Source organism: Pituophis catenifer, unplaced genomic scaffold (genome assembly GCF_029215685.1).
Source record: "Pituophis catenifer annectens isolate HBS135680 unplaced genomic scaffold, rPitCat1.0.hap2 SCAF_18, whole genome shotgun sequence".
In the NCBI taxonomy this organism is placed as follows: Eukaryota; Metazoa; Chordata; class Lepidosauria; order Squamata; family Colubridae; genus Pituophis; species Pituophis catenifer.
The window spans coordinates 9,199,358-9,227,044 of NW_027256898.1; the positions used below are offsets into that span (position 1 = coordinate 9,199,358).

General features: G+C 52.3%; 1 protein-coding gene across 1 annotated transcript in view; it reads right to left on the minus strand.

Annotated features, from left to right (window-relative positions):
* UBR4 (ubiquitin protein ligase E3 component n-recognin 4) overlaps positions 1 to 27,687 on the minus strand; it is a 132,395-nt gene that overhangs the window by 13,584 nt on the left and 91,124 nt on the right. The window contains 27 exon segments of the mRNA XM_070956160.1: positions 318 to 405; positions 8,043 to 8,123; positions 8,405 to 8,602; positions 9,503 to 9,624; positions 10,463 to 10,636; positions 10,763 to 10,844; positions 11,220 to 11,361; positions 11,463 to 11,572; positions 12,155 to 12,312; positions 12,426 to 12,555; positions 12,673 to 12,800; positions 13,203 to 13,287; positions 14,149 to 14,239; positions 15,826 to 16,169; positions 16,693 to 16,821; positions 16,912 to 17,037; positions 17,712 to 17,850; positions 18,085 to 18,324; positions 19,239 to 19,432; positions 19,529 to 19,616; positions 20,774 to 20,859; positions 21,290 to 21,434; positions 22,529 to 22,700; positions 22,806 to 23,039; positions 23,385 to 23,463; positions 24,152 to 24,379; positions 26,603 to 26,752. Coding sequence (XP_070812261.1) covers positions 318 to 405; positions 8,043 to 8,123; positions 8,405 to 8,602; positions 9,503 to 9,624; positions 10,463 to 10,636; positions 10,763 to 10,844; positions 11,220 to 11,361; positions 11,463 to 11,572; positions 12,155 to 12,312; positions 12,426 to 12,555; positions 12,673 to 12,800; positions 13,203 to 13,287; positions 14,149 to 14,239; positions 15,826 to 16,169; positions 16,693 to 16,821; positions 16,912 to 17,037; positions 17,712 to 17,850; positions 18,085 to 18,324; positions 19,239 to 19,432; positions 19,529 to 19,616; positions 20,774 to 20,859; positions 21,290 to 21,434; positions 22,529 to 22,700; positions 22,806 to 23,039; positions 23,385 to 23,463; positions 24,152 to 24,379; positions 26,603 to 26,752 — 3,943 coding nt within the window.

Sequence of the window (27,687 nt, forward strand, 5' to 3'; positions counted from 1 at the left end):
ATAGACCTGGTGAATGTATTGGCTAAAAATCAATACCAGGCCCTGAAAATAACCTTGCCATCTTTTCAGGGTGGGGGACAAAGCATCGGTTTCACAACTTCGGCTCCGAGCGAGATGGCCAAACTTCTAAACCACTGTTTTCTCAACCTCAGCAACTTTAGAATATACGGCTGGCTGGGGGATTCTGGGAATCCGAAGTCCACAGATCTTAAAAGTCACTGAAGTGGAGAAACACGGTTCTTAAGCTGGCTCCCATCAGACGCTGGACTCAAGGAACAGCATCCCGTGGCCCCTGGGGAAGGATGGAAGGGCTGTACCTGTAGTGGAATCCAGCGATTCTATGAATTCTTCCGTGGCATCCCCCAACAGGCCCCGCATGCGATAAATTATCCTCATGGGCTCGCCCTGTCAAGGAGAAAAGTGGGAGGATAGACACTTTGGTTAGACAAGTACAGAAGAGGCAGGGAAATTTCCAACGGCTTGAACCATCCTCTAGGCTAAGCTAATCCACTAATGCAGTGTGTTCTGACCTAGGCTACCCCAGCTACACGAAGCCGAGTCCTCGTCCCGATAATTATTTAATATACAGTGAATTCCTCTCCAGCAAAGTCTTTCCTCTCCCACAGTCTTTCAAGATATAGTTCACAATTACTGAACTTTATCAGGCTTGGAGAGTGGCCAGGCCAATATCTTTTAGACGCCGCAATACTTGACAAGAATGCAGGAATGAACTAATTGTCTCCTGCAAACTCCACTCTCCTTTCGCTCCTCTTTTATTCCCTCTGGGAGGGGCCATTCATCGTCCACCTGTGGCTTTACTCCTGAGTCGACCCTTGTTCTTTAGCTGTTCCCTTCGTCTGGCAACTCTGCGCATGCGCACACTGGGAACAGGATCTAGCTGTTCCTCTTCCTCACTGATGTCTGACTCAGAAGGCAGCTGATAACTGGCATACGGCCCTGGCCCCCTCTCTGCCTCCGATGAAGAGCCCTCATCAGAGCCTTCTCCAGACTCCAGGCCTGGCCCATGTTCCTCCCCAGCCTCCTCACTGTCTGAATCTGCTGCCAGATCCGCTGGCCACTGGCGGGCCACAACACAGAGTTCCCCAAAGCTTTTGGCTTTGTGGACCGGTGGGAAAGGGGGGCAGAGGGGATGGTTCCACATGTACGTGCGTGCACTCAACTCCATTTACACAAGCGGCAGATACACGCGAATGGAGCACACACACACCTGCTCTTTGAGCAAGTGGAGATGCGCGCGCGCTTGCCTACCACTTCCGCAGCCCGGTTCCAAAAAAGCTCAAGGCCCAGAGGTGGGCTGTGGCACGGGCGTTGGGGACCCCTGCACTAATGGGCTTCCTCCCATCATGCCGGTGACTTCAGAAACGACACCCCGTCCTTCTTCTTCTTCCCATTAAAGAGCACAGCTCGACACAACTTCGGCGGCAGCGGTGAAGAGGATGTGGCAACCGAGCCTGGCTCCTCTCCGTGAAAGCGAGAAGCAGTCCGAGATGCAACTCATGCCCCCCCCCCATTCCTACCAATGGCTGAAGAGGCAGCATAGGGAACACACGCTCAAGTGAGGGAACTTCATATAACCCAGGGGTATCACACTCGATTTCATTGGGGGCCGCATTAGGGTTCTGTTTGATTGGGGGGGGGGGTTTGGGGGAGCATGGCCAGGGTGGGAGTGGCCAGCTTGACCTCACTCGTGTCTGAGGTGCCTGTAGGGCCCTGAATGCTCTACCAGTGCAAACACCCCTCCCGTGCTTCGTCTTTGCTGGCAGAGGGCTGCAGGAGGCCATCTCAGCTGAAAACTGATCACAGAAGGGCCGGGTGTGGCCCACCCGAGCTCCGTTTTTGCTGGCAGGTCCTTCCACGGGTGGGTTCTACTTACCTTTACTACCGGTTCGCAACGGGGCCGTGTGCACAGGCTTGTTTCCCTCACGTGCGCCCTTCCGCGCATGCACAGAAGCTTTTGCACATGCGCAGATCGTCATTTATGACGTCTGGGTGGGCGGGCGGAGCCTCCCGCCAATTTTACTACCGGTTCTATAGAACCGGACAGAACCGGGTGCAATCCACCACTGGGTCCTTCGCAGTTTCCAGGGCAGCCCCACAGGCTGGATCCAGCCCGCCAGCCTTGAGTTTGACACCCCTGGTCTAGCCCAAGGAAATGACGCGGGAGGCAACTCAGTGGGGGGGCATACAAAACCCTCGGCAAAGTCCATAGGAAAAAAGGCAGTAAAACCATGGCTTAGGACCTGGTTATCTCCGGGACCGCCTGCTACCACCAATAGCCTCCCACCGGCCAGTACGCTCCCATAGAGAGGGGCTCCTCCGGGTGCAGTCGGCCAAACAATGTATGCTGGCGGCCCCTAGGGGGAGAGCCTTCTCTGTGGGGGCACCTACGATCTGGAACGAGCTCCCCCCAGAGATACGGAGGATCCTGGATCTGCGCACCTTCCGTCGCTCGCTTAAGACTTTCCTATTCCATCAAGCTGGCCTGGCCTAAATCTTCTCCCCTTTTTAAATGAAAATTTTAATTTGTTTTAAATTATGGGGTATTTTAAATTCAGCCAAATTATTTAATTCGTTTTTAATCTATTTTAAATTTTTGTATTTATGTGTTTTATCTTGTGGCTGTTCACCGCCCTGAGTCCTTCGGGAGAAGGGCGGTATAGAAATTTAATAAAATAATAATAAATAAAATAAATAAATAAATAAATAAATAAATAAATAAAATCGCCCAAACTAGAACCGGTTGGGGTCCCTGGAAGATCCAGAACTGGCCTTGGACGGAGCCTGGACAGGGCTGAGAGTTAAATCTGGATCTGTCCTCTTTCCTTCTGTTTCACCCAACAGAAACTAACGGTGGCTTCCACGTAGGCAGGTTTGACCCGCAGGAACTAAAGGAAACACGCAGACACGTGTGTGTGTGTCTCTGTGTGTGTGACAGGTTAATTAGATTGGCACCTTCAAAGGAAGGGCGGGGAGGGGGAGAGAAAGGAGAGACATCTCCTACGGATGAGAAGGAAACAGGAGTGGGGATGGCTTGGGGGGTGGGGGGGTGAGGTAGGTGGCTGGGAAAAGAAAGTGACAATTTAATAAGCTTTTAATACCCAAACGGGGTATTAGAAAAGTGGCAAAGCCCGCCAAGGCCTCGTTTACAACTTTCCCCACGGAGACAAGGGCGCCTCTTTCAAGTCCGAGGCCCCAGACGCAGAAGGCGAGTTTCCGTTTTAAGATCCTTGAAGTCTGAACGGGGAAGAGGGGAAAAAGAATAGGGGGCGAGGGCAAGGGGGGGTGGGGGTGCCATTCTGTCGTTGGGAGGAGGAGGAGACTTTGTTGGGGTGGGGAGGGGTGAGTGGGGGGGAAGAAAGGGGCAAAGCCGGAAGAGCAAAGAGGACCTGTCAAGAAGGCAGCCGCTAAGCCCGGCGCCGAATAAGCCGGCGCTTAATGTCAGAGGAGATTCTGAGCGCGGCTGGGGAAGCCCCAAGGGGAAATGGGGGGGATCGATGGCTGGGGCTCTTAAGAAGAAGAAGCAGCAGCAGGGGCTGTGAGGAGAGCTGGTCAAAGGCTGAACCCCAAAGGAGGCAAGGAGAAAAAACAAAACAAAACAAAAAAAAAAACATGGGCCTGGATGCAGACTTTTTTGGGGCGTCACTGTTCCTGGACTTTTGGGCAAGCAGCCGAGAGGCAGAATAGCAGGTAAATTGGAAGGGACCTTGGAGGTCTTCTAGTCCAACCCCGATCAAGCAGGAGATCCTATACCATTTCAGACAAACGGCTGTCCAGTCTCTTCTTAAAAACCTCCGGCGATGGGAGCACCCACAACTTCTGGTGGCAACTTCTGTTCCACTGCTTAATCGTCCTCGCTGTTAGGACGTTTCTCCTTCATTCCAGGTTGCTTCCCTCTTTGATGAGTTTCCGTCCGTTGCGTCTTGTCCTGCCTTCTGGCGCTTTGGAAAATAAGTTGACTCCCCCCCCCACTTTCTTTGGGGCAGCCCCTCAAATACCGGAAGACAGCTATCATGTCCCCCCTGGTCCTTTTCTTTTCTCTAGACTGGCCCAAACCCAAATCCTGCAACCGTTTTTCGTAGGTTTTAATCTCCAAGCCTTTAATCATCTTAAGTTGCTTTCCAAAGCCTCAACGTCCTTTTTTTGTTAATGCGGTGAACCAAAAGAGGATGCAGAACTCCGGGTGTGGCCTTACTAAGGCTTTACAAAGCGGTACTATCCATCCAATGCTTTTTTTTTTTGTTCTGCCTTCAGGTGCTTTGGAGAACAGGTAGGGAAGAGGCTTCTGGGTTGGCTCTCTTTGTCTCCAAATTCTTTAACTTGCCCCACGGGCCAAGGGTTGTTGAAGGCCTTGTTTTAAAACTAACAGCAAGCCCCAAAGTTTTGTTCCTTAGAAAGCAGGAAGCAAATGCTTAATTCCAGCCAAATCTCTTTTATTTACCCGACTGTGAATTACTGTCATTCACAGTCAACAAGGCTTTGGCAAACAGTCTTTCAGAGGAATGTTTATCAACACCGACCATATCTCCCTTGGAACGCTGCCAGAGAACCAATTTCCAAAGGCAGGGCAAGGCCAAACTTGGCACAGAGTCTATTAAGAGTCACGAACAGAACTTTCCTATCTTGAAATGACCTAATGAACTAATTGCTTCCTGCAAAAGCCCACGTCCCATTTGGTCTTCTTTTATGTCCTATGGGAGGGGCCAATTAACTCCAAGGTGTGGCCTTACTCCCGAGTCGACCCTGCTTTCTGAGTTGTTCTTGACTTCTGGCAGCTCTGAGCATGCGCACAATGGGAACGGGATCCAGCTGTTTCTCTGCCTCTCTACTGTCAGCCTCTGGAGGCTCCGGAGTCCGCATATCACTCCCCGATGGCCCTGGCCCCATCTCTGCCTCCAACGCAGAGCCCTCGTCCGAGCTTTCCCCAGCCCCCAGGACTGGCCCATGTTCCTCCCCAACTTCCTCACTGTCCAACTCTGCTGCCAGCTCTGCTGGACACCGGCAGGCCACTACAGCTCTGGGGGAGCGGGGAAGTGCCCGCTCTCGCCAGCTAGGGGCACTCTGAGATGAAGTTAGCCGTTGTAATTCGGAGGATGGTGCCTAGTATAAACAGAAGAGACTTTTCCAGCAGAAGCCGCCCAGCCTCTGTTCGCACGTACTCATGTCAGTTGAGAATTTTCTGAGTGAACTCCAAAAGCGAGCCAGGATGAGCCTCTTTTGTGTAGACCTCACTCACACAAGGGCCCGTGTGAGCCCAGGAAAAAAAAAAGTGTCAATTAATTCTGCAACCAGAATTAAGATAGCCACAGACCAGCGTAGCCAGGAGCTTTCTACTGTTATTCCAGACAAAAAATATTTTCTTAAGATTTAATGGATTAACTAGGAACGCTTTTAAACAATTGCGTAGTCGTAGTTGTTTTTTTTTTTGGCTTTGTGTCAAATGTTATATTATTTATAATATATATACATAATCTGCTGAACAAAACTCAGCTCTGGCAACAGGAAGGGCATCCGGCCAATAAAACACTCAGCTCCATCCAGTTGCCCAGACACTGCCCCGCAAGGGATTATGGGGGTCATTAAAAGGAGATTACTTAGAGCTATGACACTGACTGCTTTTCTCCACCACTAAGGATCCAGTCCTCGGATCGTGGGGAAAAGAGTTGGATTGTAATGTTCAGTGATGGTGCAGATGAAGACATGCACTCGTGAGCAAGTAATCGGGAGCCCCCCCCCCCAAAAAAAACACAATGGGCTCTGGGATGCACAGTCAGCAAACGAACTGTTGTAAGTTAAGGACTGCCTGTGTTCTCTTTCTGCTACCTATCTAGAATCCCTTCTCATTCCCATCCATTTACGGGGCTCCGCGATGAAAATGCAGGCTTTTGCTCAAAAAACTGTCACCGCATTCAAAGCCGGGGCCATTTGGAGACACGCGTCTGAATGAATTAATCTCCCGGCTGCTTTCCCGACAAGCATGAGATTCTTTTGAACTCAGATGACAAGGCAGGGTTATTTTAACATATTCATTCCTAGAGGCTTTCTGGGGGATAATACCCAAAGTTTGGCACCGAGAGTTAAAGCAAAGATATCCTTAATCCCCTCCCGAAAATGCTCGGCTACAAAGGTATTTTGAATTTTTGATAGCACACAGGCAACGGGCCTTTTCTCTTTCCCTGGGATAAAATCATCATCTCCGCTATAAAAAAACCCCCGGATGCTGTTTATCGCCAGGAAAGGCCGTCTTATCGGCTTCCTAATTTGGGCCCGTAACTCTCTCCTGACATACCTAGATGGGGCCCATCATGCGACGGATGCTCGGGCTAAGCGACGTTAGGCGGATTGCAAGAAACAAAAATAAAATAAAATAAAGTAAAATAAAAAATAGAGAAGAAACAGGAGGCTGAAGGAATTAAAAGGCGGAAAAGGGAATCTATCTGAGAGAGGTTTCAAGGCTGCTCTGCTCAACCGAAGCTTCCCTAAAATGATTTTTTTTTTCTTCTTCAATAAAGGTGAGAATTCATCAGTAGGAGGTTTGCTAGGCCAGAGGTCCCCAACACGCAGGTCGCGGCCCACCTCCGGGCCTCGAGCCATTTAGAATCAGGCCATGGAAGTGGCAGGTGAGAAGAGCAAGTGAGCACGGAACCAACCCCATCTTCCTCCCCGCCGATCCGCAAAGCCGAAAAAGATCGGGGAACTCTGTGCCAGGCTACCAACAGCCTGCCCCAAAGCAGCCAATATAGAGAGCAGCATGGCCGTTTGGGGCCAACTCTGACCTGCAGCAAAGCCTAGCCTGTTTTTTCCCCACACCGAGACTCCCTGTCGACTCTCAAAATTCGATTCTAGCTGAAGCCATATTTTTCTTGCTTCGTTTCTTAGTTGCCACTTATTTGGGGGAAGGTGGAGGCAGAGGTGGTATTCAGCCGGTTCGCACAGGTTCAGGCAAACCGGTAGTAGCAACCTGCAGGTGGCCCCCCCCCCTCTCCTCTCCGGTGCTATGCCATCCTATTTAGGCTCATTTCGAAGCCGCGCACATGTGTGCAAGCCGCGCGCACAAGCAAAGCACATGCGTGGAAGGCCAGACGCATGCGTGCGTGCTCACATTTGCAAACCAGTAGGGAAAATAATTGAATACCACCTTGGGGGGGAGGGGGGCGCGGGACGGGACATTTATGGAATGTAGGATGTCTTCCTCCAATGTGCCAGACACAACGACGATAAGGCTCCTGAGAACCAAGGCCAAATCGGCCTAACAACAGCAGGAGAAAGGGCTGAGAAGTTCATCGCCTGCTTGGTTGACTAATGTGACCTGTGACACAGAGGGGTGGACGGACTATCTATTCTTTAATGATACCAAAAACGCGGGAATTATTCAGTGTTGGTTTCACCTCTGACCATGCCGATACGATGTACCCAATAAACTGGAGTTTTGAGGAAGCCGAGGCCTCAGAGTCTGGAGCATTACTCGGAGCCATGAAAGTGGGGCGGTGGCTTAGAGGTGGAGCTCTTGCCTCGCAATCAGCAGGCTGTGAGTTCTATCCTAGGTAGGAGGCAGATATTTCTCTCTCTCTCTCTGGGTACATTGAGAATATATCTGCTGAACAAAACTCAGCTCTGGTGACAGGAAGGGCATCCGGCCAGTAACCATTCAGCTCCATTCAGTTGCCCAGACTCTGCCCCGGAAGGCATTATGTGGGTCATTAAAATAAGATTACTTAGAACCATGACTCTGACTGCTTTTCTCCACCACTAAGGATCCAGTCCTCGGACTGCGGGGAAAACAGTTGGATTGTAATGTTCAGCGATGGTGCAGATGAAGACATGCACTTGTGAGCAAGTAATCTGGAGCGTACCCGAGATTACTGTGCCTGAACACAATGTGCTCTGGGATGCACAGCGGGCAAAGATAGAGGAAAAAGAGGGGAGAAATCTTGGGGGGGGAAGGAGACAGTGGCCAGGGCAGGGCACAGAGTGTGTTCATTCCAAGATCTCAGGGAAGGGAGACGCTGAAAAAGACCCCTTACCTCGTTTGTCGGGCACCAGACTTTTTTGTACACTTCGGCCACCGGGAGATCCAAGCTGATGATCTTGTTGTTCACCAGAAGCTGAAAGAAACAGGAGGGAAAGAAAAAAAAAACACAGACAGCGGGGAGGTGAACGAGGACGTCGATTTAAAAACGGAGAAGGGCTGCTGGTTTTTGGAAAGCAGGCCCCTCTACCCAAAGCACAGAAAAGTCACCAGGGGACCCTGGACGGACCGCCAAGGAAAAAAAGCCAGGCTTCGTAAAGCGAAGGAGGGTCTGCACAAAACCCCGGCCCCCCTCCCAGGCTAGGGAAAACGTGGCCCACACCCTCCGGCTTGATCCCGCTCGCACGGCTTCCTCACCTCCATCCCGCTGTCGTCTTCCAGAAGAGCCACCAAGTCGCAGTCCTGGCAGATCTTGTTCTTGATGTCCCTCATCAGCGGCCCGATGCCCGGCTCGTTGCTGCTGTAGGGGTTCCCGGGCATCCGGCCCTGCAGGAAATCCTCTTGCTGAGGGTCCTTCTCCAGCGTGACGAAGAACTCCGTCACTTCGTTCTCCTCCTGAGAGAGGCGGGAAGCGCAGGGGTGAGAAAGAAAAGCCCCGTCTCCTGCCCCACCCAACGGCTCTGTGGTGCTGTTGTGGCCCCGCCCTCTGAGCCTGTCCCATCGGAGGAAGAAAGCTCCGCGCATGAGGAAGAGGAGTCAGCCAGGCCTCCCTCTCCAGGCCCCTCCCCTCTGGCACTGTCTCAGGAGCTGGCCGAGGGAGAGGAGATTAGCCGGGAGACAGGTGGCTCGGATGAGAGTGAAGGAGAGACGTCATTCCTGGACGCACGCCAACGAAGGCGTGATAAACGATTGCAGCAGCTCAGGAGGCGTGCTAGGGATTAGAACTGAGTCACTGGACCACACCCCAGAGACTATATAATAGAGGGTGGTGGCCAGTGATCCCTGTGACGAACAAAAACAAACCCTGGATAGTCACTAGAGCCTCGTCCGAAGCTGCCGAGAGGAATATTGGTTCTGTTGGACTCTTGTACGCTGAGTATATTATCTTTCTGTTTCTGTGGCAATAAAAGCACTTGGCAGACGGTGTGTATATCGCTGCCAAGTTGGAGATAAAGACCTAGGTGTGTGCCAAAGTGCTTCCTTAACCCTCGGCTGGCTGTGTTTGTGTTTGTGTGTGGACGGGGACAGATCAGGTGCCATCCATGGCTGACAGTTGCCAAGAGCCCCAGACTGTGCTGCCCTTTGCCCTTCACTGGGCCTTGAAGGTCAGGGCAGAGGCCCATCCTAAAACTGCCCTTCCCGGGTCACGAGAAAAGAGCGAAGAGTCGAAGCAGTGGCTCTCCAAAGTCGTTAGGGACGAGCTGAGTTAAGCACCCCCTTTGGCCTCTCTGGTCCAGCGGCTCCCTGGCCGGGCAGGATCAGGGCCAGGTTGAAACACACACACACGCCCCTTACCGGGTAGATGATGCTACAGAGTCTCTCGAAGATGAAGACGGGCGTCCGGTAGTCATCCAGGCTGTAGCGTTTGGTGGTTTCGATGCAGACGGCCATGAAAGCCTTGGTCTCGGACTCTGTGCCTGCAGGCAAGTTTGATTGGAAGGGAGAGAGGAGGGAGGAGAGTGGGGCTCACTGGAGTGTGTTCCCCGACGTGGCTCCTTCCCTGGGATGGGCTGATCCCACCCAAAGGAGCAAAGAAGCCCCACGTGCGTTCTTTCTCAAAACTAAGTAGCTAAGTTGATGGTTTCCTTTTTCTTTTGAAGAACAGGAACTGTGGTGGCGCAGTGGTTACAGTGCAATATTGCAGGCTACTTCTGCCGGCTGCCGGCTGCTGGCAATTTGGCAGTTCAATCCTGACCAGCTCAGGGTTGACTCAGCCTTCCATCCTTCCGCGGTCGGTAAAATGAGGACCCAGATTGTTGGGGGCAATATATGCTGATTCTGTAAACTGCTTAGAGAGGGCTGTGAAGCACTGTGAAGCGGTATATAAGTCTAAGAGCTATTGCTATCTTCCTTCCTTCCTTCCTTTCTTCCTTCTTTTCCTCCCTCCCTCCCTCCCTGTAGTTAGAATGCAGTTTTGCAGGCTAACTCTGCCCACAACCAGCAGTTCAATCCTGACCAGCTCAAGCTTGACTCAGCCTTCCGTCCTTCTGAGGATGGTAAAATGAGGACCCAGATTGTTGGGAGGGACGATGTGCTGGCTCAGAAAACCGCTTAGAAAGGACTGCAAAGCACTGTCAAGGAGTATATAAGTCTAAGTCCTATTGCTATTGCTATCTCGAGTAGAGAGAAAATCGCTCTTTAGGCAGAGCAATTCCTTCTTTCCTTCTTTCCCCTCTGGCTGAGGCCAGGAAGGCTGGCATTGGTGTAGGCCGAACCAAGTCAAGGGTGCCCCCCCCACCCTGCCACGCCGTCTACCTGTGGTCATGTCTTCCAGCATCTCCAGCAACATGTCCTGGGTCTCGTCGATCAGCTTGGTGCGCTGCACCACTAGTTTCCGCAAGCAGAGGTAGCCGTTGAGCACCGTCCCCACCAGCCGGCTCTTGAAGTGGCGCTTGATGGACTCGACTTCCACGAAGGAGGACAGGAGGCCTGGCAGGAGGGGAGGGCAGGGAAGGCTGCTGAGTAACATGGGCCGGCCAGGAGCCTATGGCTCTCCAGAGCCCAAGGAAACCAAAGGGGGTGGGGCGGGGGAGAAACACCTCGCGGCTGCCCTACCGGTGATGCTCTTGAGAGCGTAGCCCTGCTGCAGGTCGGTGCTGAGGGTGGCTTCCTCCAGGGCCAGGAGACGGGCGATTTCCTGAAACGGAGAGATGTCCAGCCTTGAAGAAAAGAGGCCCAGAATGGCCAGGGAAGGGAGGAAGACCAAGACTGGCCCACTGGGGAGTAGGGGAGCTAAGCATCGGAAAAAAAAGGCTGGTTTTAACCTTCCAAAGTCTGAGCTGAACGTCTCAGGAGCAAGCTGTAGCTTTTCCAGCTCTTGTCAGACTCCACTACCCATCCTCCCCGGCCGCTGTCCTTGTGGGATGGGCCAATGAGGTGCCCAGCAAATCCTGCCCTGGAGGGTCAACGTGGGTCCCAAAGCAGCGAGGGGTTTTTGTATTGTTTCAAAATGAAGCTGAGGGGTTAGAGCCCCCTCCCCTCCCAGTCCGGGGTGGGGGTGGGGGCTCCGTACCTTGGTGATCAGGTTGCCGACATAAGGCAGGACCCCTCTGGCCGCCAGGTAGACCTTCCAGCGGGCCGGCTTGATGAGCTTCTGGTAGAGGGCCAGGTACTCGGCGGCACACTCGCCTGCCACGCTCAGCTCGTCCAGGTAGCTGGCAGAAAGAAGGGAGGAGGAGGCCATCCGGAGGTCAGAAAGCTGAAGGGGCGCAGCGGGGTGGTGGTGGTCTCCTCCCTTACCTGCCCCGGGCCTTACCTGGTCAGCAGGTCGAGGACTTGCTGCTTGCGGCTGGGGATGGTGGCCAAGGCTTCCACGATGGTGCAAGCTGCCTGCCGGGCTGCTTGGGTTGCTGGGGTGAACAAGACCTGGAAACCGGAGGGGGGAGGAGAAGGCAGGAGATGCCCCCTGGGCACTCACATGGCATGGATCCCACCCCATTCCTTGGAGAATCTTTTGCCCCCCCGGCCTCAGGATGGCGCTGCTTCTTGGCATCGCCTTCTCCAAGAGTCTGGTCTTTTTTCCTTCTCCTCCCACTTCCCCTCCTCCTTTTTCCTCTTCGTCTCCTCCTCTTCCTCTCCCACCTTCTTCCTCTTCTCCTCCTTTTCCTTCCGCTTCCTTCCACTTTTCCTCCTCCTCCTTTTCCTTCCCCTTTTCCTTCTTCCTCTTCTCCTCCTCCTCCTTTTCCTTCCCCTTCCTTCCACTTTTCCTCCCTCTTTCACTCCTCCACCTTCCTCTTTTTCTTCCCCTTCCTTTTCTCCTCCTCCTTTTCCTTCCCCTTCTTCCTCTTCTCCTCTTCCTTTTCTTTCCCGTTCCCCTTCTCCACCTCCTCTTCCTCTTCTCCTTCCCCTCCACCTTCTTTCTCTCCTCCTCCCTCTTCTTCCCCTTCCCCTCCTTCTTCCTCTCCTCACCGCCCCCCCCCCCCCGATAAGTGCATCGATGTGTCTCACCAGCCGCAGCCAATTGTTGTGTCCCAGCTTGAGGTCCAGGGGGCAGGTCCTCTTCCCCCGCTTGCTCATGAACTGCTTCCACTTCCAGGCGTACTTCTCCGTCAGGTAGAGGTGGCGGAGCTCCGTTCGCCCGGGAGATTTTCCGTTGGCTTCAAGGCCTGAAAGATGGCAAAGCAGCAACGCGAGTGGAGCTGCAGGGTGGGGTGGCTGCTGTCCCGCTGGGGGAGGAAGCCAGGAAGGGTGGGGGTGGGGGTGGGGGTGAGAAACATACCTCTGGCAAGGAGGCACTTCTTCCACACCTCGTAGGCGGCCTTGGGATCCCTCTTGAGCCACAGCTGGGCCTGGGCGTGGATCTCATTGCTGTAGGGCTTGACCGTGGTCAGGGAGTCCACCGGCGTGTCCTGGGGAGCCCAAAGAAGAGAGTCTGGAAGGGCCTCGAGACATCGCTGCTGCAACCGGGCGCCCACACACCTGAGGCTGGGATGGGGGTGGGGAGGGAGGGAAGCCGGGACAGCTACCTTGTTCTTCTTGCTGGTGGGCGCAGGGGGCTTGATCAGCTTCTGAAGGATCCGTAGACACATCAGGGTGATGTTTTCCACCACCACCGGCGTCTTGATGTTCACGGCCATGAGGAAGAGGCTGAGGGCTGGGCCAAAGCGAACAAGAGGGTCAGAATCGGGCCAGAGACCCCAGAAATAACATTTCCCCCTCCCCTGCTGGCTTTTCTCCCAGTGGGGATGGCGCCTCTCTCCCCCGGAAGGGTGTGTGTGTTTCACATAATTTTACCACCGGTTCGCCGCGCACCGAAAATGTGAGCGCGTGCCTTCCATGCATGGGCGCAGCCTTCCGCGAATGTGCTTTGCTCTCGTGTGTGGCTTGCACACATGCACACGGCTTAGAAAACGTAGCTAAATAGGACGGCGTAGCGCCCGGGGCCCACGACCAATTCGCCCAAACAGGTGCGAACCGGCTGAATACCACCACTGCTTCTCCCTCTCCTTTTCCCCCCCTCCGCAACATAACTGGCCTGCCGAGCCCCGGGACTCACCACAACGCAGGCGCAATTCCCAGCAACTGTCCTCTTTGGAGATGGAGTCCGTCAGCAGCAGCATCTCGTACTGAAGGCTGCTGGCCTATGAAGGGGGTGGGGGGGGGGGGAGAGAAGGAAAGGATAGAGTAAGGGGTGTTGCATCTAGGTTTTCCAGGTTGTTGAAGGAGCCGGGAAGACCCCGAAGCTGGTGTTGTGGTCCGCCAGCAGCCTGCGGAGTAGGACAGTGAGGAGGCTGAGGAAGAACATGGGCCAGTCCTGAAGTCTGGGGAGGGCCCGGATGAGGGCTTTGCGTTGGAGGCAGAGATGGGGCCAGGGTTATCGGGGAGTGAGGTGCGGACTCCGGAACCTCCAGAGGCTGACAGCAGAGAGGCAGAGGAACAGGAGGAGCCTGTTCCCAGTGCGCGTATGCGCAGAGCTTCCAGAAGGCAAGAGCAGCTAAAGCAAAAGGGACAACTCAGGAGTAAGGCCAGGAGATGATTGGCCCCTCCCATAAGGCTTAAAAGACCAGCAACGGCTCTTGGCCTCTTTGCCGGAAAACAACGTTGAGAGAATTTGCTTCTTGTTTCACTGTATTCATTTCTTGTCGGCATCTTCTGTTCCTGAACTGTTGCCAAGAAAAGCATTTGGCAGTTTGCCTAATTATATCAAGGTCGGTGATAAACTGAGGAATGGTGTTTTGAAGAATTTGCTTTAATTTAGTTTGGACTACGCTGAGAATAAGTTAATTCTCAACTGTTTTAATAAAGTCTGTTTGTTTTCGAACTGTTTGCATTTAATACTACTTGGGCTTGGGTCACAACAGCTGGTTCATCCCTTCGGCAGGATAGGGGAAGGGCAGTCTCGGGGTGCCGAGGCTGGAAGCTCATTTTACAGAGGGGCCCCAGCCCAAGGGGCCACCAGGGAGGGAGGGAGGGAGAAGAAGAGGTGGGCCAGCGCTGCTCACCAGGTCAGGATTGGCCCAGTGGCCCTTCAGAGCTGCGGACACTTTGCTGATGATGAGGTCGTTCATCTGCTGTGTGGCTTCTGGGTTGTCTCTGGTTGGTGACGGAGGATAAAACAAAAGCATCTTTAAAATATCACAGGGTGCTCCAACACACACACACACACACACACACACAAATACACACATATCCAGCTCATGTAATAACCCCAACACCTAGGACATCTTTCCTAAGAGAACACGATTTGCAAGCGGACTAGCCAGTTGTGTTAGCTGCAAGAAACAGGTGGATGACCCCAAGTCCAGCCCGGGCTTGAATGCCTGTCTTATCTCCCGCTCATTTCCCTTTACTGTTAGTTGGCCAGATTCTTAGAGAGAGCTTAAGCTTGCAATAAATCCTTATACTCATTACTTGAACTGCCTGAATTTCCCCCGCGCTTGACAGGCAGGTCAAGCAGTACAGGTGGAAGGTAGATGGATGGAGAGATGGAGAAAGAGGATAGAAGTCACCGATGGAAGCTTATCAAAGAGAGATCCAACTCTCTCTCCCTAGAAAAAGGGAGAAATTTGGACTAGAAGACCCCTAAGATCCCTTCCAACCCTATTGTTCTGTGTTCTAAGTATGTTCCTCCAAGTTCAGCTTTAACTCATTGTCAGGTCTGCCAACTTCAGCTTGGCCCCTCGCTGGCATCCTGCCATCAAAGGCTCTGGGGCAGGGGACATGGGGAGAACAAACGGGCAATAAACATGTATGTGGAGGTGATGGGAAATAGGGAGGAAGGATGACAGCTTGACGAAGACCAGGCAAAGATGGAACCAGTTTGTGCCAGCGCTCAAGGCCATGCAGCTTGAGATTGGAATGTGGACTACCCCAAACACCTCAGCATTTCTCAAAACACCTATGCCAGTGATGGCTAACCTTTTTGCCAAAAGCGGGGGGAGACCGTGGGGGGGGGGGAGCATGCGTGTGCCCACACCCATAATTCAATAACCCCCCCATGGCCCCGCGCATGCACGCATGACCTCCCCCTGCTTTTGGCACGCAACACCAAAAAGGTTAGCGGTGGGCCCAGTAGGCCTGTTTTTTGCCCTCCCCAGGCTCCAGAGGCTTTCTTGGGTGGGAGGGCAAAAATGGCCTTTCCCACCTCCCCGGAGGCCGGAAATGCCCCATTTCCCGACTTCTGGTGGGACTGGAAGGCCTGAAAATTAGCTGGTTGGCACGCGAATGTGCGCTGGAGCTCAGCTAAGGCAACGCTTGTGTGCCCACAGATATGGCTCCGTGTGCCACCTGTGGCACGCGTGCCATAGGTTCGCCATCACGGACCTATGCAGTTCATCATTGGCTGAAGACGAACTGGTGATGAAGGGAGGGTTGGGATGAGGAGAAAACTTTATAGCTTTTCTGTGCAGGAAATTTAGTTCTAGCCTGATTTTACGGCAGCCAGCATCTTTTAGTAAAAGAACCCGTCACTTCAATTAAATAGAGTCGAGGGTCTTTCTTTCCTAAGGGATCGGACTGGGGCAGGTCTGACACTGATCTTCAGTACTGAGCGGGTTCAAGGGCCCAAGGTTCTCCATAGGCAAAGCCAATCCAATGCAAGAGGCTGTCTGGGTTCCACTGTTACCGGTCCTTGGAAAAAGGCAAAAAAGAAGGAGGGGAGGCAGCTAGTCGAGGCCCACCTAGTGAGGAGGCACATGAGCTGGCGGACGTCCTCCCTCATGCTGGCAGCCCCTCGGCGCAGGTTGTAGTCAAAGAGCTCGCGGATGAGGCCCTGGGAGACCAGGATGTGGCGGATGGCGGCGTTGGTGGCCAAGGCGCGGAGCAGCGTGATGCAGTGCTCGGTGACGGCCGAGGCGCAGCCGTAGCATTTGGTGGAGGAGGTGTGGCCGCAACCCAAGACCGAGAGGGCGCGGTACTGGCTGGCGGTGAAGGTGGGCTGGACAGCCGAGCGGGAGGACTTGCTGGCGGCCTCTCTCTGCTGGAGGTCGTACTCCAGGAGCTCCTTCCGGGAGGCAAACACTTTCTGGGGAGAGGATAAGAGAAGAGAGGAGGATAAGCCATGATGGAGCCACAAATGGAGTAGGGCCTCAGGTGGTCAAAGAGCTGAATGTCCATCAGAGCAGCCTAAGACAGACTAGCATAGGGGTCCCCAAATCTCGGGCCGCAGCCCACTACTGGGTCACGAGCTGTTCAGAATCAAGCGACCCGAAAGTAGGAGAGTGCACATATGCACTCCATTTGCACGAGCAGAGGTCGAGCTTTCTCACGGCTTGCACAAATGAGCTGCACATACACGCACGCTTGCCGACCACTCACGTGGGACCACCCACACCAGGCCGCAAAGCCGGAAAGATTGGGGAACTCTGGACTAGCAGACATATTCAGCCCTGACGAAGCCTGGCCTGAATGCACCAGAACGTTTCTGATCTCAACAGCCAACCTGTTGAAAGGGGTGGGCAAGGCCAGTTCAAGGGGAATTCTGGCAGCCACTGTCCCAGTCTGCTCGAAGGGATTACCCGGATGATCTTGGGAGTGGCCCAGATTACCTGAATGATCTTGGAGAGCTCGTCAAAGGAGTTCTTGCAGTCGCCACAATACTCCTGCGCCAGCTGTAAGATGTACCTGTTCACGCTGGCTGAGGTGGAGCTGAGGCCTCCGCTGCCCCCGGAGTCATCCTGCCACAGAAAGGAGGGGAAAAGGTCAGGCCAAGATGGCTTTGCCTCGCCCGGAGTCCACCCAGAGCGGCCTTTACCCCCTCTCTCTACCTGTGGCTTTTCGGGCGCCGCCTCGTTCACTTTGCAGAGCAGGTTCTCCAACTGGGGTCGGTGGCCCATCAGCTGGTGGTAGACCCGGTCGGCCTTGTCCAGGAGGGTGTTGATGTTGGTCACGGCCTGGCAGGTGAAAATGCCACAGCACCCCGATTATGCGTTGGCTTAACTAAACAACCCTGGGCTCCCGAGGTTTCGGGGACAGCAAAATTCCTGCCAACCTCCATACAAAGCAGGTCTCTAGGTAATAAGCTTGGGGATCAAGCAGCGACCTGCCTCCCAGACAGTGAATGGAAGCTTTTTGGCTCGGTAAAATTAGTAACCCGGTTGTTAATTTATTTTATTTTTATTTATTTATTTTTATTTATTTTGTCACATTTCTATGCCACCCAACTCCCAAGGGACTCTGGGCGGTTAAGTGAATCGGGATGTCCCATATGACTTTTGCTTGTCAGGAGGTCGCCAGAGGGGATCACGTTACCCCAGGGACACGGCAATGGACCATAACCAGTTGCCGAGCGTCTGAATTTGGATCCTGTAACCATGGGGGGGATGCTGCAAAGGTCGTAACTGTGAAAAACAGTCCGAAGTCACTTTTTTCAGCACCGTTGTAACTTTGAATGGTCACTAAACAGACTGTTGTAAAGTCAAGGACGACCTGTACAGCGTTGGGGGTAGAACAGGCCCTCTTAAAGATGGACAAATGGTTTCCTGGGGGAAGGGAGGCAGCCAAATCTCACTCCACCCCACTCCCCCCAAAAGGCAGGCCTCCTCCTCCTCCTCCTCCCGCCCCTGACCTTCTTCCGGTCCTCTTCGTTCTCGATGGGGTCCACGGCACAGCACGGTTTGGCGAACAGCATGAAATCAAAGCGGGCGTATTTGCAGAAGCCGCAGGCGTTGCAGAGAAAGGGGTCCTTCTCATCATAGTTGATCGACCTGTAAGTCAACACCGAGGGGGTCCCCAGCTGAAATCTCATCATCGCTCCCCCACCTCCCCAAAGAGATTCCCCCTCCCCAAATCTCCTTCTAGGACTGGTCGTGGGACCCCAGCTAAAGAGCCAGGAGAACCCCAAGATTTCTGCCCCTGGGGCGGGGGTCACCCGAGGTCACCCCTTCCTCCATCCTGGAGCTCCCTGGAGGGGAGGAAGAAGAGGGGCTAAGCTCACCCACCGGCACTTGTGGCACTGGTAGACGTTCTCCCCACAGTTTCCGCAGACTCCGGGGTTGGCGGGGACCGAGGCGCTGCATCGGGGGCACTGCAAGGTTTCCGTGGAGGCCTGGTAGTTCTCGTAGAAATCGGCAAACTCGATCATCAGGTTGGAGGCCACGATGGGCAGGGGAAGGTCGATCTTCACTTCCGTCTGGCCGGGGGTCAGCTGGACCTTCTTGGCTTTGTGCCAGCGGGCCGGCCTAAAGATGGCAGGAGCGGGGGGGAAGGATGCAAGCAGGAGGGTGGGGTGGGGAGGCCAACAATGAGAACCAGGCACAGAAGTCCACTTCTGCTCTTCTGCTCCACTCCCGGGAAAACTAAGCATTCCTGTTACCCCTCACGCTGAAAATGAGATGAGCCAAGCGAGATAAAGAATTAAGGCATTTTCCCCCCTCCCCAGCAGCAATGAATGAATCGAGCCATCAAGACTCCATGGGGAGGAGACTGAAAAAGAAGCCGTGTTCTACTTGTGGGCAAAGGAGCTTTCCCAAAACCAGAAGAGAAACATCCAGGAGAAATGAGGTAAAATGAGGACCCAGATTATGGGGGCAATAAGCTGACTTTGTATAAATATACAAAAGTATGAAGGCTATTGCTTAACGCATTGTAAGCCGCCCTGAGTCTCCGGAGAAGGGGGGCATATAAATCAAATTATTTCTATTTCTATTATCCTATCTATTATTATTATTATTATTATTATTATTATTATTATTATTATTATTATTATTTAAATTTTTATACCGCCCTTCTCCCGAAGGACTCAGGGCGGTGCACAGCCAAAGAGATCTTTCTTTCTTTCTTTCTTTCTTTCTTTCTTTCTTTCTTTCTTTCTTTCTTTCTTTCTTTCTTTCTTTCTTTCCTTCCTTCCTTCCTTCTTTCTTTCTCTCTCTCTCTCTCTCTCTCTCTCTCCCTCCCTCCCTCCCTCCCTCCCTTCCTTCCTTTCTATCTCCTTTCTTTCTATTTCCTTTTTTTCTATTTCTATCTATAACTATCCATTATCTATTATCTATTATCTATCTATATTTCTATCTTTAGAGAAGGAGTCAAGGATAGCCTAAAACTGCACTCTGGCCAGAGATTCCGAGCCGCCTCTGGTGATTGTGCATATCCTTACTTGTTCTTCAGCTCCACGATGGCCTGCACGGTCCGGTTGTTGTAGTAGAGGTTGATGGTCCGGACCATCTTGGTGCGCTTCAGGTCTCCAATCTTGACCGTCACTTTGCTGATGGTGTGGCTGCCGATGAGCTTGACCACTTGCTGGGTGGTGGTGTAGCGGGTGTCCACCTTGATGGAGGACAGCTTGATGTACTGGGAGAAAAAAGAGAGAGAGAGAGAGATATGGGTTGGAAGAGGCCGAGGCCTGGCGGGGCTGGAAAGCACAGGGGGGCGGGGGGAGGCACTTACGCAGAAAGGCACTTCCGGGTTGTTGCAAACGAGACAGGGGTCGCTCTCTAAGTAGTAGCCGTCAAACTCCACCAGGCCGGAGAGGGTGCTGGAATGAGGGGAAGAGGAAGGCAGTTGAGTTTATTCTGCTCAGGCCAAAGTCGCAGGTGGCTGCAGTTTTTTCCTTCTATGGGGCAGGCCCAGGGGTGAAATGCTCCCGGTTCGGACCGGATCGCCCGATCTGGTAGCGATGGCGGTGGGTATTTCGGAGAACCAGTAGCAAAAATCCCTGCCCCCCCCCCAATGCCCAGCTGAGCCACACGATCATCAGAGGCTTTTTTTTTTTAACTTTTAAAAGTATTTTATCTACAACCTCTTCCGACGAAAAAATGCTTTTAAAAGTAAAAAAAAAAAAAGCCTCTGATGATCGTGCGGCTCAGCTGGGATCGTCGGAGGCTTTTCAAAGCATTTTTTTCTGCAACCTCTTGGCCGAAGAGGTGGTAAAAAAAAATGCTTTGAAAAGTCTCTGACGATCCCAGCTGAGTTGCCTGATTGGCAGAGGCTTTTCAAAGCATTAGAAAAAAATGCTTTGAAAAGTTAAAAAAAAAAAAAAGTTGGCCACGCCCACCCAGTCACATTAACCCCCGCCCACCAAGCCACGCCCACAGAACCGGTAGTAACAAATTTTACATTTCACCCCTGGGCAGGCCTAATTCCAAAGCAGGACCAGCGCAAAACCCCCCTGAATTTCATTTCCTCGCTGTTTAAATCGCATGAAATATAGTTAAGTAAGGCGCCCCACGATGGTCTCCTCTCGGTCACACCCTAAAAAAAACCAGGCTGTTTGGAATTCATTTGGAACCATTTCCGGGCGCTGCAAACTGAGCGGTGCGTTGGCCTAGAGGTGGAGCTTTCACAATCAGGAGGGGCTGTGAGTTCGATCCTAGGTAGAGGCAGATATTTCTCTCTCTCTGTCTCTGGGCAAAGTGAGAATATATCTGCTGAACAAAACTCAGCACTGGCAACAGGAAGAGCATCCGGCCAGTAAAACACTCAACTCCATTAAGCTGCCCAAGACTTCACCCCGCGAGGGATTATTATGGGGTCATTAAAAGAAGATGATGATGAGTTTCCAGGCAGTGCAAAGTTAATTTCGGCAGCCAGGCAAGTGCCCCCTCTCACCTCCAGACAAGAAGCACCCCCACCACCCCGCCTGTCCCTTCCGGCTCCCCTCCCCCCACTCTGAACGCGCCAAGCAACCCTTACTTGTAGATGTTGGAGTTGGGGTGATTGGTGAGGATGTGGTTCTGCATCCTGAGGATCTCCACAGCCTTCTGGGAGTATTCCTTGAACTGAAACAGAGCCCAACACAAAAATCAGAGGAACCCAACCTGTGAAACCAGGAGGATCCTATAAAGCAAACTCAGGTGAGCTACAGAATATGGTCCCCAAGTGTCCTGAGGTGGCTTCCTTGGAGAAGTTGGGGTTCCAGTAAGAAGGGGGGGGAACCATTTTCTTCTCAGGTTTTAGCACCCGGGCAGGTGAGTCACTCTCCCCTACAAAACAGGGCAAGCAAGATGGACACCCAATCTCTGGCTTCACCAGCTGGACTCTTTGCTCTTTTGACCTAGCCTACCTCACAAGGGCGGCTGTGAAACCCACAGAAGTGTCCCCCTCCTCTTCGGATGGCTCTTGGGGCAGGAGCACCCAGGCCCGCCTGCAGAAACAGTCCCAGGTGCTGGGAATCAGGAGGGTGGAGAAGACACCATTCCAAGCTCTTACCTTCTTCTCCGTCTGCTGGGTTTTCAGAGAGAAGTAGCCCAGGAGGTCCACAAACTGGGCTGCCTTCCGCCCATAAGCCGGCAGCTCTGGCCAGATCGACCACATCAGGTCCAGCAGCAGCTCTTGCTGGGACTTGTTGGAGTTCCTAAAGGGAAAATGTCTACACTCAGTGGCTGCTCTTTGAATTTATGACTAGACTTTGTTTATATGACTAGACTTTATTGCCAAAGGTGGCCAAGCTTGGCCACTTTTAAGACTTGTGGACTTCAAGTCTACTGGCTGGGGAATTCTGAGAGCGGAAGTCCACAAGTCTTAAAGTAGCTAAGCTGGCTGGGGAATTCTGGGAGTTGAAGTCCACAAGTCTTAAAGTGGCCAAGCTGATTAGGGAATTCTGGGAGTTGAAGTCCACAAATCTTAAAGCGGCCAAGATGACTAGGGAATTCTGGGAGCTGAAGTCCACAAGTCTTAAAGCGGCCAAGCTGACTATGGAATTCTGGGAACTGAAGTCCACAAGTCTTAAAGCGGCCAAGCTGACTATGGAATTCTGGGAGCTGAAGTCCACAAGTCTTAAAGCGGCCAAGCTGACTAGGGAATTCTGGGAGCTGAAGTCCACAAGTCTTAAAGCGGCCAAGCTGACTATGGAATTCTGGGAGCTGAAGTCCACAAGTCTTAAAGCGGCCAAGCTGACTATGGAATTCTGGGAGCTGAAGTCCACAAGTCTTAAAGCGGCCAAGCTGACTAGGGAATTCTGGGAGCTGAAGTCCACAACTCTTAAAGCAGCCAAGCTGACTATGGAATTCTGGGAGCTGAAGTCCACAAGTCTTAAAGCAGCTAAGCTGACTAGGGAATTCTGGGAGTTGAAGTCCACAAGTCTTAAAGCGGCCAAGCTAGCTAGGGAATTCTGGAAGTTGAAGTCCACAAGTCTTAAAGTGGCCAAGGTAGCTAGGGAATTCTGGGAGTTGAAGTCCACAAGTCTTAAAGCAGCCAAGCTGACTAGAGAATTCTGGGAGTTGAATCCAGACATCTCAAAATGGCCAAGCTTGGACACCCCGGCTTTATCGGATCCTCCCTCTTTTGTCCTTCGATCTCCATGTTCTACGGGCATTTTTTTTAAAGCCACGGGTCATAAAATAAATAAACAAACATCCCGTTTCTCTCTTCTCAGCCCAAGGGGGATGAAGAACGCTCCTGGGACTTGGACGGGTGGGAGCTCGGCTTGCCCAGGGCTGGGCTACTCACCGGTAGATGTGCAGAGTGAGACAGTGAGCCTGCCAACGCACGGACGATGAGTTGGATTCCAGCAGGAAGCAGCGCAGGAACTGAATCAGCGTCTCTTTGTCGGCAAATTTGTTCAGCTGGTTCACCAGAGCGGTGCAGAGCTGGTCTTCCTGGCTGCCCGAGGAGCCGTCTCCTGGGAGAGAATTGAGAGGGCTCAGCGACGGCACTGCCAACCTTCGGAGGACTGCAGGTCACGTGGCAAGCGCAGCCCAAAGGCCTCCCAACCTCCAAGCCTCACCCTCTCGCTCCTTCTCCTTGTCTTCCTTCTTGCTCTTCTTGGTGGAGGATTTGCTCTGCCCGGATGGCTGGCCTGAGCTGGACCCTCCGGGGGCTGAAGTGCCTGAAGACCCGGCCGAAGCCGACCCAGAGAGAACCTTGCTGCCACAGAGGGCGCAGGAGAGTAGCTGGAGGAGGACCGGTGAGACACCCTCATCGACCAGGAAGCTGACTTGCAGGAGGAAATAGAGGACGGCTAGAAGAAGAAAAGGAGGAGGAGGAGGAAGAAGAGAAGAAGGGGAAAGTCAGTTTTACTTCCATGTTCACGAACATAGCACCCCTTAAAATTTGATTTCTGCCGGACGTTATGGCAGGAACAAGCCCACTGCGAAAGTGCTGAAGTGGGGCAGCTTCAGGCTCCTTAGGTTCTACGAGCAGAAGTTCAGGGTGCAACTGCCCAGGAAGTGGGAATCTTCTGCCCTTCCTGTCCCCCTTCCCATCAGCCCCCCCAGACCCAGGAGCCAAAAGAAGAGCACGGGGCTTCTGCTGGACCCTCTGGAGCGGGGCCACCGTTCTTTTCAAAGCCCCCCAAGGGACTTACAATCGTCTTTGATGCAGAATTTTTGCCAGTTGACCGTGCGCTGGGTGGCAATTTCGGCACAGGCCTTCAGGTGCTCCATCTGGAAGGGGTACAAGGGAGGAGGAGAAGGAGAGGAGGAGGATAAGGAGGGGAGGAGGAGGGATGGAGGAGGTGGGGAGGAGGAGGAGGAAGAGGAGGAGGGATGGAGGAGGAAGAGGAGGAGGGATGGAGGAGAAAAGGAGGAGGGATGGAGGAGGAGGGATAGAAGAGGAAAGGAGGAGGAGGAAGAGGAGAAGGAATGGAGGAGGAGGAGGAGGAGAAGGAGGAGGGAAGGAAGAAAAAAAGTTTTTTGGCGGAACATCTGCAAAGTCCAGATGTTTGTTTCAACAAATGGCACCCAGGGAACTTTAATCCTGATATGAAAACTGGGCTTCGCTGTGTAATTTCATGCCAAGTCCAGATGTTTTGCTGACTTACAACGCCTGCCATACATGAATCCAGAACTCTGGGGAGCCCCGGTTTTCTCAGTCTTGAGGTTTGAGCTCATGGTTGCATCTTTAAGGGAGCTCTAGCTTCTCCTCAGCCCAGTAAATCCCCAAGCTCTTTCCTCTGGAAAAGTTAAAAATACCTCTTTCCTCTTTCACATCAAACTCTAAGACCTGGACTGTCCTGGGAGAGGCTGGGCCCCGCCTTAAATATCCCACGGTGCAGATGGCAGGAGGATCTCCTCAAGATGCTTCAGCCAAACTCCGAAGGCACACACACACACACACTGTTTCCCCGCTTACCAAACTGATAAGGGTGTCATACTGCAGGGCAGAGCCGGAGCTGGCGATGACCACGCTGGCCCTTAGGAAAATGCCTTGCTCTTCCAGCAGCTTCTTGATCCCCCGGACATGGGAATCGAGGGTGTGCAGGTCCCGCAGCTGGCGGTACTTCTCCTTGGAGCCGCAGATGAAGAGGAGGAGTTTGCGCACCTGACGCCGCACGTAGGGGGTCTGCTGGATCATCAGGTACTGGAAGGAAGGAGAGATGGCGTGAGAGCTTTCCAAAAGTCTGCTTTCTGGGGAAAGGTGCCTTGATGGCAGAAGGAGACAACTCGCCGCAGCCAACTCGCCATGGGACAACTCGCCATGGCAAACACACCATGGCCAATGCACCATGGTCAACCCTATAGCCAACTCTACTATGGCCAACTCACCATGACAAACACTACCATGGCCAACTCTACCACGGCCATCTCTACCATGGTCAACTCACCATGGTCAACTCTATACATGGGCAACTCTACCAACCATGGGTAGGTCAACTCTACCATGGGCAACTCACCATGGTCAACTCTATACATGGGCAACTCTACCAACCATGGGTAGGTCAACTCTACCATGGGCAACTCACCATGGTCAACTCTATACATGGGCAACTCTACCAACCATGGGTAGGTCAACTCTACCATGGGCAACTCACCATGGTCAACTCTACCATGGGCAACACACCATAGTCAACTCTACCATGGGCAAGTCATCATGGGCAACTCTACCATGATCAAGTCTACCATGGGCAACTCACCATGGTCAACTACCATGGGCAACTCTACCATGGGCAACATACCATAGTCAACTCTACCATGGACAACTCTACCATGGGCAACTCTACCATGGGCAACTCTACCATGGGCAACTCTACCATGGGCAACACACCATAGTCAACTCTACCATGGGCAACTCTACCATGAGCAACTCTACCATGGCCAACACACCATGGTCAACTCTACCATGATCAAGTCTACCATGGGCAACTCACCATGGTCAACTCTACCATGGTCAACTCTACCATGGGCAACACACCATAGTCAACTCTACCATGGACAACTCTACCATGGGCAACACACCATAGTCAACTCTACTATGGACAACTCTACCATGGGCAACTCTACCATGAGCAACTCTACCATGGTCAACACACTATGGTCAACTCTGCCATGATCAACTCTACCATGGGCAACTCACCATGGGCAACTCTACCACAGCTAACTGACCGTGGCCAACTTGCCATGGCAAAGTCTACCATGGTCAACTCACCATGGTCAACTCTACCACAGCCAACTCACTGTGGCCAATTCTACCATGGGCATTTCATCATGGGCAACTCTACCACAGCCAACTGATCGTGGCCAACTCACCATGGCAAAGTCTACCATGGCCAACTCACCACGGCCAACTCTACTATGGTCAACTCACCATGGTCAACTCTACCATGGCCAACTTGCCGTGGGACAACTCGCCTTGGGAGAATTCAACAATTCAGTTTGATTCTTTACAATAATTTAAAAAATATTTTCATTTTTGTCATTCACATTTCATTTTGTCCCTCCTTTGGCATCCTTTCTTGCTGTGTCCTGTGGCGAGTTGGCTATGGCGAATTGTCCCATGGTGAATTGGCTGTGCCGAGTTGTCCTAGACCTGCCTTTAGAATAGAATAGAATAACCGAGTTGGAAGGGACCTTGGAGGTCTTCTAGTCCAACCCTCTGCTTAGGCAGGAAACTCTACACCACTCCAGACAAATGGTTATCCAACATCTTCTTAAAAACCTCCAATATTGGAGCATTCACAACTTCTGGAGGCAAGTTGTTCCACTGATTAATGGTTCTAACTGTCAGGAAATTTCTCCTTAGTTCTAAGTTGCTTCTCTCCTTGATGAGTTTCCACCCATTGCTTCTTGTCCTGCCCTCAGGTGCTTTGGAGAGTAGCTTGACTCCCTCTTCTTTGTGGAAGCTCCTGAGATATTGGAAGACTGCTATCATGTCTTTATGGAGACGTGAGAGAAAGAGGGAGGCTTTTTCTTCCCTGGACCTTAGGTTAATGATTTCCGCACCTGCCAGCCATCCAGATGGTACGTCCCATCTTATGGCTTTAGGACAGGAGAGCCTGAACATCAAACCTGCACACAGACTCCGCGGAGAGGGCACTGCATTTAATGTGCGCGCGCATCACATGTACAAGCCGACCCTCTGCAAATGCGCAAACCCTTCTGTGCCTGCGCAGAGGGTAAAAAACAGGTTACTTCCTGGTTTTAACCAGGAACGATGACCGGGCAAGTGGGCGGAGCTTCAAGCTGCCATCGTTACCAGTTCTCCAAACCAGCCATCATCACTACCGGGCTAAACCGGGAACATTTCACCCCTGATTTAACAGCTCCTGGAGCCCCACCCATGAGTAGGTCAATATAAAAGACGAACCTCGGACAAGAAGTAGAACCACGAATGATCGAAGACGGGGGGTGGGATGCGGGAGTTGGTGTCGGCGATCTTCTTGATCTGATAGGGCAGCCGCAGGACCATCTCTGTCAGAAGCTGAGTGTAGGCCTCGAAGACGTCGGCCGCGTGACCCTGGGGTGGGGGGCAACAAGAAAAGAGAGCTTAACCAACCTTGCAAATTCCACATACCCCTCCAGGTTTCTTCCAGACTCTTTGGAGAAGTTGTCCTTCAAAGCTACAATTCCCTGCTCTTGAAAGAGCTCAAAACTAGAAGAGCAGCAGCAGAGTAGATGCTTATAAACTTAGATTGCACACCGGAACAACTAGACACAAGGACAGTTTTTTCCCCCGCATGCCATCACTCAGTTAAACAACTAATTCCCACAACGCTGTGGAACTATTTAAAGGTGAAGGTTCCCCTTGCACATTTGTGCTAGTCGTTCCTGACTCTAGGGGGCGATGCTCATCTCCGTTTCAAAGCCTAAGAGCCAGCACTGTCCGAAGACGTCTCCGTGGTCATGTGGCCGGCATGACTCAATGCCAAAGGCGCACGGAACGCTGTTCCCTTCCCACCAAAGGTGGTCCCTATTTTTTCTACTTGCATTTTTTTTTTTACGTGCTTTCGAACTGCTAGGTTGGCAGAAGCTGGGACAAGCCACGGGAGCTCACCCTGTTACGCGGCAGCACTAGGGATTCGAACCACTGAACTGCCGACCTTTCGATCGACAAGCTCAGCATCTTAGCCACTGAGCCACCGCGCCCCTACTGAGAAAACTATTTACTAAGACTGTATTACTATTCTTCTTCTCATCCTTCCTATTACCTATTTCCTTTGCTAATTATGACTATAACCTTGTTTCTTATATCTTTATGATGTATATTTTTTAATTTCGTTTCCTAGTATGATTTATGTTTCCTAGTTATGATTTATTATCCTATGACTATCACTAAGTATTGTATGTTATGATTCTTGACAAATGTATATTTTATGTACACCGAGAGGTTATGCACCAAAGATAAATTCCTTGTGTGTCCAATCACACTTGGCCAATAAAGAATTCGTAGAT